The sequence below is a fragment of the Synchiropus splendidus genome, chromosome 17, assembly GCF_027744825.2.
Source record: "Synchiropus splendidus isolate RoL2022-P1 chromosome 17, RoL_Sspl_1.0, whole genome shotgun sequence".
Lineage (NCBI taxonomy): Eukaryota > Metazoa > Chordata > Actinopteri > Syngnathiformes > Callionymidae > Synchiropus > Synchiropus splendidus.
The window spans coordinates 16,638,749-16,651,526 of record NC_071350.1 but is presented as its reverse complement, the minus strand read 5'-3'; the positions used below and the strand labels follow the sequence as shown (position 1 = coordinate 16,651,526).

The 12,778-nt window shown below is 44.4% G+C and overlaps 1 protein-coding gene across 11 annotated transcripts in view; it reads right to left on the bottom strand.

Moving 5' to 3' along the window:
• Positions 1–12,778, bottom strand: part of rapgef6 (Rap guanine nucleotide exchange factor (GEF) 6) — an 89,536-nt gene that overhangs the window by 28,719 nt on the left and 48,039 nt on the right. For all 11 annotated transcript variants that reach the window (XM_053847255.1, XM_053847249.1, XM_053847247.1 and 8 more), the window contains one exon: positions 2,405–2,536. In XM_053847255.1, the coding sequence (XP_053703230.1) occupies positions 2,405–2,536 (132 nt within the window). The remainder of the gene's footprint in view (positions 1–2,404; positions 2,537–12,778) is intronic.

The following is a 12,778-nucleotide window of genomic DNA, read 5'->3' as shown; positions in this document are numbered from 1 at the left end:
GCATCGCGTCGTAAACATCAAAGCTGCTCACCTGGCTCGACCTTTCTAATGGAGCTTGACGTCGAAAGAAACATTAAAGTTAGCGTCAATTAAAACTGCGAAAAGCTGAGTGCAAGGATTGGAATGCTCCCGGATCCATTACCAGAATGATAAAACACTTTCTTGTACATTTATGGATTATTACTTCTGAACCATTAGCGCTCCTTAAACACAAGAGAGACATGAAACTGTGAAGCGGAGCAGAGCCATCCAATGTTTCCAAGTGTCTCTGGAAGCCAAGCCCATCGGAGTAAAATAGTACAACCTCCTGGGTTGGAAGCGGCGATGTGCCACAATTTGCAATTACGTTTTACACCGTGTGCATTAGTGAGGAATCCAGCAGCTGGGGGAGAATAGATGGTCGGCGTTAGAAGTAATTGTCAATTAGCGGCAAAAGTGGGGGAGCTATTTATAGGTAACCAGAGCTAATCTTTCTTTTTCAGTGACACAATCTGTGTTTATGCGCACGATGATGGCTTTTAAATAACTTGGACGGCGCAGTGAGGAAAAGAAACATCCGTGGTGCAGCACACACCAAACATCATGCTTTTTTTTTCTCCGTTGTGGTTGGGTCTAGGGCGCAGCAGTCACCCAGAAGACGGCCAGGTGTCCCACTCCAGAGGAACCAACCGAGTCAGGGTGTAGGAAAATACTGATACGTTCATCGCGATACTTGATGGTGCAATATTGTCTTGATATTTTGAGTCCTCTATATCAAGAATTAATGCATAGACAGTTGGATATGCCGCTGCATTTGTGTTTTCTTTCGGCATACTATTTTGTTGATTAAGTTCATTCCACTGTTGTACGGCAGAGTTTAACTGGACTGACGTCATCACAACAAACTTGTTTTTATGCACATCATATGCTGCATTATTGGATTTTCCCCCTAAAAATTATGGTTATTTATATTGCAGAACTAATGTATTGTATCACCACTGCTATACTGGGATACGTATCGTACCGCAAGATAATACACATCTGCCAATACAGAGGCCTTGAACTGAGGTAAAACTCAAGGTTCCAAGTTGACGGAGAAACTTGACCTCTCCAAAACTGGTGGTTCTACTTGGCGTGTCTCCTGACTGACCAAGGTACTTTAGCCACTTGTCTTTCGTCTCTAAGTGACCTAGTGAGGTGAGAGCAGAAATCCACAAGAAAATGAGGAGTTTTACTTTTGGAAGGTCTCTCACTAACGCACAGCAGGCAGATACAGCAACATCATGAGATGCTATGTTCTGACGCTCGATCTTCCCCTCGTTCGTGAGCAAGACCCCAAGATAGTTTAACCTCCCAGGGAAAGACATATCCCCATGCTATACAAGACACCCTTTTCAAATGAGAACTGTCGTCTCAAGGTAGAACTCAGAGGCGCTTATACTCATCCTAGTCATTCCAGACAGAACTGAAAGTCCAGGTCCGAACAACAAGAACGGCAACCTCGCAAGCAGGACATCAAAGAGTCCAGAGAGTGGGATGCCTCACTTATAGGTGGGACAATCTATTTTTCTCTCTGATATCAGAACCTCCAGTGGGTCACTTCGCCAACACCATATTCTTTTTCTGATTAAATCTTGACTCACTTGTCGCCAGTCACAGGAGTTGGATTTCATGGTCTAAATTATGTGATGCAACATGGAGTAGCTCTGCTGATTTAGCCCTTTAAGGTGGAGAAACCCCTAACAGCCTGCTGAGGATCCTCTCCACGTTGGCAAGCCGTTCGACTGAAGCAGCAGACAAAGGGCAGCTCAAGCGGAGTCCATGCCTCAGTAGAAATGAGTCTGACATATTAGTAATCTCCAAGACTCAAATCACCTTTAGCAACTACTGGTTTAGTACACAATACTTCTGGAGCACCTCCACCAGGACGGAGAGCTATCCATCCATCCGTCACAGGTTAGACAGAGACGCCATCGAAACCACTGGGACGAGCCATTTACGCCCAACAGCAATATGTGATTTACATATTGACTGCATTCCAGTAGGAGCTGTAGGCTCAGCGTGGAAAGGTCAAGTTCATTTACCGTGAGTGACCTTCTCCAAACAGCAGGGGAATATAGGGGGATTCACCACCAGGATGCAAATATAATTAGCCTAATACCAAAGATGGCCTCCACAGGAAGGGGATCAGCTTCATTAGCACCTCAGCCCCGAAATCTATTTCTACAAATCAGTCAAGCCTTGTGGTGTGAAAAGAAAAAAGAAGGTGTTGTGGATAGTGGAAGTGCATAACTTGATTTGGATCAAAATAGGCTTATATTGAGTTCAGCTATTTATTTTTTTCTACTTAAATGTGGATTTGTTGTGTGAGAATGTCTACAAGGCTGGACGAAGTGTGGGGGTCTTCATGTGAGGAGATACTAACCTGGTAGATGTCCGAGAGACTGCTGCTTCCTGAGTCGCTGGCGATGCTGCACCCTGATTGGCTCGGAGCCATGTGCATCACCTGCTGATGGCCGTGGTCCGTCAGGTGCATTTTGTTGAGGTCGGCAGGAAGCTGGAGGAGGAAAAGGAGGTCAGATCTTTGTTGCATTTGAAGTCAACAGCTAGGCTTTTCACTCAGAAGCACAAGACCCGGTTGTGATGTTGTGATGACTTAACCATGTAAAGCAGCGGTATTATACAACGACCAGTACTTCTCCAATGGTTCAAGCAAATTTCAGCAAAGCTTTGCATTGTTGACTTGAATAATTTTTAGAATGTTTACAACGCTAACAATACTGAGGACTAGTGAGCCACATACCAGTTTTGTTTTGGGCAACGTCAGAGAAGAAGTCCTCCTTCGACACCGAGCAGACCGACACCAGAACTCCTCCATCACCAGTGCCACCCGCACAAAGACGCCCATCTACGACTACTCGACGTGTAAACTCAACCTTTGGTAGCCGAAAACGTCAAACATTTAATATTAAAGACTTTGAGTCTGGGGGTGCTGCCTCTGTGCTGCTCTTCTCTAATAGGCTGCTTTCACTCCACGACCCCAGCAGCACTTAAAGCCCCCACATCCTAGACCCACAGGGAAACACGCCAACAAGGGGAGGTGCTGCACAAGTTCACTGGTGTGTTCTTAATGCCGCAACCCTCTCAGCTGTTTGGATTCCCTTCACTTACGCTAGACTAGAAGCCGAGCCTGGTCAGTCTCGTCCTTGTCCATCATAACAACAGAGGTTTTCCAGTGTTTGTCTTTAGAGAATAATACATTTAAAACACCAATAACATTTTGGACTGTGTGAGAAAGGCACAAGGTTCACAACAAAACCTGTCTTGTCTGAAGCGCCTGGTATACAAACTACAACTCCAGGTCTAAACTGTAGTGGCAATTAAATTTCATGACTGGTATAAAGCAGCGCCTGAGCAGCTCAATCAGAGAAGCACACAACCCTTCGGACAATAATGGGAAATGGATTTCACTTAAACACAGCTACAGTCACGGCAAGACCTTCGCACTGGTGAGAAAGCTAGTGATTAAGCTAATGAAAAACGCACTTCAGCTCGCGTATGTAAGTGGACGGAGTGAGGGAACGTACGTATAAAGCTGTGAGACGAGTGGCGAGAGCAGTCGTGCAAGACATCTCAAAATATTCCAAGTACTGCAGCCTGGTTTTGTGAGATGGGATTCACTGTGATGTCAGTACTGGCTCAGATTTTATGGGTTTCTCTGACCGAGTGCTTTTGGTTTGAAAGCTCTTAACCAAATCTCGAATCAGTGCAGAATGGGATCCACAAGTCTGAAAACTACACACAGGCCAGTGTGCGGCGATGTAGTGGTCATTGAAAGACCGGAGATGACGTGCTGCAGGGACACGACAGCTGCATACAACAGAAAAAGTTAGCTGTTGCATGTAGTTACGACCATCAGCTGTGGACTGACCGAAACATAATATCTCTGGTTCTATGACTTTTCTGTAATCTTCTTCCTCAAACCTTGAATAAATCTCTTAATACTCCTGCATTATATGTATAACAAGTAAGTAAACAGAAGAGTGACGCCTGCATGTCCTGGTGTGCTGTGTGTTTATTGAGAAGTGTGTAAGATTCGTTCTGCTCTCTGAAAGACACGTCGGCAATAATCTGTGCATTTTTTAAAGAAATGAGTTTTGCAAACCTTCCATTATCTTAAACTAGCTTCATGCTTGCGGCAGTCCACTTCCTCCACCCTGAAGTGAAAACCCCTTAATTCAAATTGCAAAGCTTATTTGCAATTTCAACGGCTTTTAATGACATGGTTTTCCAGTAAAATCTATTAAATAATCCCTGTGCTCAACTTGTTACCGGACAAAACGGCAGCTAAGATTAAGGAGAATAAATGTATTTAAAGTGCCAGGGGATGTGCGAGGGTACAAAAAGGGAGGGGGGGATTTGCGTTAGGGATGGATGGATGGAAAGTGGGGTGAATAATTGTGGAGGGTCTCGTGGCTCCTATTCACACCACACACTTAATCCCACACTAATCCCTCCTCTTTCCTTTTCCCAGAAGGCGAGGCAAGAGGGGGCGCGCCGGGTCTACCATTTTCCTCATGCATTAGGAATGAGAGTTGAGGGATTAAATATAAATGTGGCGGGTTACTTCTGCTGTACAGTTCTGTTATGTCAACAGGGCGGCGCCATCACGGAGGGACATGGTCGAGTAGGAGGAATATAGATTAAAATCTGAGCGTAGAGCTCAATTATCGCTCGATAAGATGCAGCAAGATGGAGAGAAGGTGTTCAATGAAAGATGGCGAGGAAGCAGATAGTAGGAACCTGTTTTATCATTATGTACTTTTTCAACATATTTTGAAAAAGAGATGCTTGAGAGGAGACCTCAGATTCGATAAATTCCATTCACATGGATGCTGCCATTCCTAGTAATGGCCTATAGGGGTCAACAGAAACACTGTTTATTCGCATGATAAAGCAGAACCATGTTGATGTTGAGTCAAGTGAAGTTACTGCAGAAGTTTCCTGTGGTGGTTTGACCTCATTTTAGATTAAATGAGGACCAAAATGTCTATCGCCATCAATGAAAGCGACCAGAGTACCGCTATATTGTATGGAGCAGTGTAACGCTGCCCATGCACTATTCTAACTACTTGATAAATTGATTCCAACTGTTTAAGAACATGTTTTATGAGCTTTTAGAGGATTTTAATGAGCAATAGATTCAATATTTTTTGTTACAGCCAGCCGACGAATTAGCAGGCATATGGCTCATTGACTAGCCAGGGCCGACTTCTGCTGGCAAGATAAACAGTTGGCAGAGGCTGAACTCTGTGTGCCAGTGCTGTGACTGACAGGATGCTGAATGGCACTGCCAAAGGGCTGTGACTCCTGCACCGGATGTCACGAGTAGTGAGGGCAGAAGGGGGCGAGTGGGTGAGTGTGGGCTCATATTCCATTGTTCTTAGGTTTAGGGTTTTTGTAAATAACACATTCGCCAACAGAGATTTATCTCCAGAGCACTTAGACACCGTTTGGTGAGACAGCCTTGACTCCTTTTGTTTTGTTCTCAGGATATGAGTCATAATTGCTGGAATTCTCCACGGAAAAAGAAGGGGGATTGAACAAATTCCACACATACAATAGTAGACAAAGTTGTGAGGGCATAAAGAGTTTCGCTGTTTACTTTGTGGAACCTCTTTCTGGGAGTTTTGTTCAGAGAAATACCCAGTGAAAAGAGTCAATTACATGTCGACGGGGTCAGTGGCTCAGTCGGTGCTGGAGGGCTTGGCAGGCCCTCCAGCACCGACTGTGCCCTGAAGGTTCCTTACCGAATGTCACTTCAGTTCTATGAATACGTGCAACACTCTAACTATTCACCCAGCAAGGCCCTGTTCTGCGGCTGCATTCAAAGGACGATGCATAAAAGCTTACATAGCTTACAGAGGTCGTCACTTGTATTCATTGTCTAAGTGGCAATACTTACTGAGGAGCCTAGAAAAGAAATAATGTGAAGAGAAATAAGGTCTTGCCTTGGAGAAGCAAGTGATACTGAAGGTAAAGAAGGAAGACTAGCCAAAGCTGCCACTCAAAGATCCCACTCTGGTAACTGCGATGCCTCCCAAGCCTTTAAAATCAGGTGGAAATTTCAGGCAGCATTCTAAGAATTCAACCCCCTACGCTGAGATTTTCCAAGCATAGAGCAGTTTTCTGCTGTTTTTGTGAACATGTAGTGACTTGCGAGGTCAGACCCTTAAGGAGGACTGTTGAGGATGAACAACGGCACCCCATCCCCACCACTCGACACCGCCCCGCAAGCCTTGTTCTGTCCATCAGCAACCTATTAATGACCATGACGCAATCCTAGCACGAATACTGAACCTTACAAGACACCAGGAGCGGATATCGCTTTCCATTGATTGATAAGTGATGCGACACGTTTGAGGCAAAAAAAAAAACATTTAACACTGGTCGTTTCTATAGATAAAAGGCAAACTTTCTGAAATATATCCGAGTTCCTGTCAACCTGCCATGATCACAATACCCTCCGCGCTTTCCTGGCTCCCACACACATTGATCAAGAGCAGCCATTTAGACTTCCACAGGCTTCCACGGCGAGGAGGCTAATTAGCATGGGTCAGCAACCCTGCAGAGTCAAGTGTTCTCCTCTGGAGGACCGTTAAGTACTACAGCCAAGCAAGAGTGGAAATTCCTTCCATTTGGCAGGCGAAGAGAGCGGCTGCGATCGCGTGGCCCGCCAGGCTGTGTCAACACCAGAACACACTGGATGTTTACGATCGAAATATTAAACCTGGCTGCTCCTTTCCTCCTTCGGATGCAGCGCAGGGCTGATAAAACATCTTATTTATAGCGAAAGAGGAAGAGTTTTATGAGTCTTTTTTGAGGACGCAGCACAGAAGACATACAGCATAAACCTTAATGTGATGGCTTTATAATGGCACGGTTTAATCAATGGGCACACACTGTTTTAATATGTGAACAGTCACATGATCAAGGGTGAAAACAGAACGGCAAGATGATAACAGCGAAGATTAATCACCACTACTACTTGATCAATTCAAGTCCGGCTTTTTCTGATCGAAGGCATCTGTCACTTTTGCACCCGTTTACTGATCTTCCCAGTCCAGATCCCCTCATCTTACATGCCGCCAACAATCCTTTTCCTTACCTGTGTTTTCCTCTTACTGCCATCCGACACCTCCCTATTTTCTAACCTTAAAATTGAGTTCAAGAAAGGGGAGGTCACCTGCGATCTGAATTCAAAGTCCAGCCCCCTCCCGCTGAAGCCACACCTCTAAAGCTGCACATTTTCCTCGCTGCAGAGAACAACAGTAAAAAATGCACTAAGAAAAAAACTGACCATTGTTGATAAACGAGAGGATGTGACCAAATACAGATTCAACACTCCTCTGGTCCCAGATGTTTCCTGCTTTTCGCTGTTTTAAGCATAAATTTCAGAAAAAAATGGAGCCCATGGCACCAGTGAACGTTAAGAAGGAGGCCTCCACCCTGTGTTTCTCCAGCAATATATGTGTTGATATCACACTCTGGTCCAAGGGGCTTGGCCCAATAACCTCCGTCCAGACTGAGCAGAAAATAATGTCTACCGCAGCCCAGTCGGACAGGATATTGACTCTGGCCAGGGCTGGCTCACACGGCAGCTCAGTTGAAATCATAACGTTTATGAAAATCAACAGGCCAAAGCCACAAAGGATAATTGTAGACAAACAACAACAAGCATGGCGGCAGAGGAAATTGGAAACATGGTGACGACTCCAACTAATCTCCCAGTTGATAAATACAGTAAATGAGGCTTCATAATATGAGGAACGCCGTCCCACACCTTCAGTATGTTAAAATGCCCCAGAAGGATGTACAGTAAGCACCGTTGGGTTGAGCAAGGAGCGACAGGGATCAATAGAATGAGCTAATGGGAGCAAGAGACACCGGGGGTGAAGGTTGGTGGCAGGCTAAAATATCAGTATTGAAACAGTATAGTGTATAGACAGGCTGTACAGAAGATGCATGTGCGTGAACGGAATGCCAGAAGTCTTGACATGTTTGGGTGAAAGTGGATCTCCACGTGAGCGGCCACACATTAGTCCCATTTAGCCCAGAAATAATGGCCCACTCCTGCGTGTTAATCCATGAGGGGATTTCAGTCTGAATTTCAGCTTATCTTCACTAATGGCTGGTAATTACAGCATTCAGGAACACAACGCTGGGTTTTTTCACATCCATCACAACTCTCTTCTTGGGTTTCATCTGGATCCATGCTTTTGTCAAGTGTTGAAGGCCAACTTAAAGAAGACGCACTTCTATACTTTTCCAAATCAAACCAGCCAAGAACTTGCACATCCCTGACTTTAAGAAGCGAGAAAACTGAACTCTTCAACGTTTCTTGCAGTCCATAGTCTCCGACACTTTGAGATGTCTCAAGTCGCACAGTTGTTGGTTTCCAAAAACAGGACGTTTGCACGCAAAGGGGGGGAAACACCAGCTGCCACTTAAAGGGCAGAGTTTTCCCAGACTGGACAGAATCCAAAGGACGTCACACTGAGGAGCGGAGGGGACCCTCCAGAACTTGCAGCTCTCCTGCTTCGCCTGTCCTACGGTGAAGTCTGAACTCGTAGACAAAGAGGGCGACATGGTGGTGACAAATTGAATTACTTTGATTGATGCCCATGTGCGCTGCAACAGTCTGCCTCATCTCTAATCTGCACTTTATTACCACAGGCAGAAACGGGTCCAAAATGCTTTGACTTCCGTTGTGGGGTTCCCACGTCGACACAAACTCTGTGTAAGGTTCGGAGAGTGTCTCGATACTGAGGCGGCCATGAGCTGCTCTCCTATACACTGTTATATTCTAGCTACAGAAATCTATTCAAGTATTGGTGCGAGATTTGGTCACTACGAAAAAAAGAAAAATTGGAGTTACTTATTACACAACAAGATGTATTAGATTAGAAAAAACTTGCAGCAAACACTCCCAACTAATCACAAATGAGCATTTGCCAATTTAAAGATGAACTATTCCAATGACTTATTTAGTTTAGATGCAAATTTAATGTCAACTGTGAGCGATGCCGGGCAGTGAGACAGAACACCAACAATAGTCGCTGGTCCAGACAGACTGAAAAATAGAGACTCCTCTGAGTAAAGCTATAACTGTTTTGAAATAGTGGTCACATGGTCTGCTGCCTGCATTTACAACTGCCATTATCATAATTACAGCAGCACTAAACAGAACACTTGATCCAAAATAGATACGAAAGCACGTTTATTCCAGCCAGTTCTCAAAATAGGCTCGCCTGAACTGCAAAGTCAATTCAAATGGCGCAGCAAATCGGCTACATTCTGTTTGCAGCAAAGCACAGATGGAATTTGAAAAGCACTGATTTGGTATTTAGGAGTCAGTGAAATATAATGTGGTTTTTAGACCGAGTTGTTAATGTGTTTCACTGTTTTTTTACTCCAATTCTCCAGTGATTTACGAGCTAGGTGATGAGAGTTGGGCATGGTCCTGGAGTAATGCAAGCCATATTGATTCTAATCACCCCTACTTCCTGTCCATACGATAGCCACGACCTCCCATGACATGCTAAAAAGCACTCTCACTCCCTTGAATCTCGCCGCGGATCTCTGTCTGGCTGATTTTTTTCCTTCCCTTTTGTCTTGAGCCCATTTGCTCTCTGGGGTCGTCTCTCTCGCCCAATCCTTATATGACACCAACCCCCCCTTCTCACTGCAGATGTATACAGCGTCTTTGTTGGTGCCGTCGACACAATAGCGCTCAGAAGCGTGCTGTCTGCGTCTAAATCATCTCTTTTTGACTTGAATGCAGCCTTATAATAGGCCATCACAGCATGGTGAAATCAAATCATACTCCTATTGTGAAATTATTAAGTGCATCTGCAATGTTATAAAGCAAAGAAACTCAATGCAGACAGAGATCCGTCATATCTGAGGCTCTTCCCTCAATCATTCAGCCTTCAAGCAAGGTCCACAAAATGTATATTACTGTCAGAAAATGATATTGTAATTGTATTTTTCAATACAGCTGTCCACATGAACAGGATGCTGATAGACTGCTTTGCTGAAGATCAGTGGCACAAAGTACCGGAGGTAGTCATATTGCTCACACTGATCGGAGTTCAAAATGACATTTATTGTTTGAAAGTGACTGATGTTGACAGAGAAGTTGGCTTCAACCAAGAGACAGGTTGAACCAAGCTCAACTTTAAAGTAAGAAATAAGTCTGGATTGTTAAAACAATTCATCATAATGCGCTTAAACGCATCACGGTGTCTTTGATGTGATCGGCTCACAATGTGTGCAGAGCAGGGATGGTTCAGATAAGGTCTGTGCTGTAAGATAAATTACACACACCACCAACTTTGATCCATGGAGATAACATTGTTGTCTCTGAACACAGAGGAATGAAAAGAATGCACTCCCAAAAAAACTCCACAGCTTTGTCATCCATATCTGTTCTGCTCATCCACAGACAAATTGATTTGAATTGTGTAGACTATTGATACATGTTTCGGTTAGAGGTGCTCAGTGTCTATAATCAGAGCCCCAGGTCCACACTGGCACGGCGCCCGTGCGCTGTCTACAGGGTCGATGCGGCGTACGGAGGAATAATTAATCTCAGTCTCTCACTCGATAGCGGCTCAGCAGTAGTGTAGCGAGCCGTCCCGCGCGATGGGATGATGAATGGTGGGCCATTTACCGTGGACCAGTAAGGGTGCCCTGCTGCCTGAGCAGAATGACATTACCGTAAAGCATCTGCAATTGGACACACTTAACACTTGTTTGAAAGAAACCATAAACAAACTGGGCTCAATATTGCCTCACGAATTACAACACCAAGGCACAATTAGAAGTTAGAAATGAGCCATATCTGCCCAGGGTATGCATCCTGACTGTCCCCCCATGGCACATGAGCCGTGAATGTCTTTGTCTTACTACAACATTGGCTACAGAACTGTCCATCCATTTCCTTCCACTTAGCAAGATGGTCACAACTAGGCCTCTGTTTACCCATAAAGCTTTAACTGCTTAACCAAGGGACACATGTTCTCCAGTGTTTCCTGGGCTACAAGTTCGGCATGGCAAGAAGGGTCCTTCGGGAGGTGCCTATGGGACATCACCAAAAGATGCCGAGGCCACCTCAACTGGTGTAGGCGTAGCAGTTCTACCTTGAGCCTCTTCTTGATGCCCTATCTTTTCACCCCAAGGGTCATGAGTTGGTCAAGCAAACTCTGATCCCTCTGGGACTGAAGGGCTGGCCACAACCAGCAGATCCTCTGAATGGACTTCACTCTATAGGCAGCAGAGAGTGATTCCCCATTTACTTCAGATGGTTCTTGAAGGAGTATAAGGCCCTAAAAGATGCTGGCAGGGTATGGTAAAGACAAAGCTTTAGAGGCAATCTTAGAGGTAGCAGATGTAATTTAGGGGCAGGAAAGAGTGAATGGAGCAGCATTAGACTGGCAAACAGAGCAACAACAACAACAACAACAACAGGCCCCCTTATTGATGCTTAAATAATAGATGGAGGACAAGGGAGGAAAAACAAGTCGTTCAGGATGGACTTAAAAAAGACAGGATGTGGAAAAGGGAAAGAGGAAGACGGTGGAATATCTTGTTTATAAATAGAGTCAAAGTGAGAGACAAGAGAATATAAGCAGAATATGAAGAGGAGAGATTGGACAGTGAAGGGCAGGAAGAGTTAAATGAAAACACGGATGAGACAGTAAAGGTCGGAGAGTTCACACTAGTCTTTTGAAATAAATGGCTCTTAAACATTGCACTGACAGCAAAAAATAATGAACGCCTTTGTTTGGACGCGACTGTTTTTCAAATGAATACTGAGCGTAACCCCATTACTAATGTTTCCAGTATAGAAAAAGACTTGCCTTACAGAGATGTAAAACAAAACGGCTTCGCTGACCTACATTTGGCTGCTGGTCATCTGATGCCAAATTTCCAGCCACAGTCGATATTTCAATGACGTTAGAAATTATTCCCGGAGCTTGGCTAGGAGCTGCGCTTCACTTCAGCTGAGTTTGATACAGCCATAGGTAACACTCAGCCACAAAGGTTCAGCTGATGCTGCTTAAATCCAGCATGAAAGCCAGACATGGACACACGTGGCCTGTATACGCCTTTAAACTCCTGCCCACCAGGCATCACCAGCGTACCGTACCATGTGAATGAAGCCACCGCTAGGGGGCACCAACAGCGAGTTGAATTCCACTTCCTTCAACGTTAACTCACTGCAATTAAGTCAGAGTTGCGCCTAAAAAAAGTCAAGGAATGTGGCAGCAGCTTATTTATTTTAGCCTTTAAAAATGAAGTTTTTGCAACAATATCAAAATTAAAAGACATTTACTTTTCCACATAAGAGATGGTGGTTTGCGTTTCACTTACTTTTTCATATCCCTCTTTAAGCCTTTTTAAATGAGCAATTAAAAAGAGAATATTTAATAAAGTAGATAACAATATGTTTGTAATATATGCTTAAAACCTCGACTCACACAATCTTTGTTTGGAACTGAAATTTTAGTTCGTCGGACCAGTCAGTTGTTGCCAATAAACTTCCCAAATAAACCAGTTAGGTTTGATGTGCTAACAAGGCATTGACAACAATGCTCTTTTTCCTGTTGAGAGGTTGACAAAATCCACCAATTCGTTCCCAAAGATCCCATTTGCAGACGACAATAAGCCTCTTAATCCTCCGCTCTCCTGCACTTCCTTTCATTCACCCGACTCCAGTACTTTGGTGTCGGTC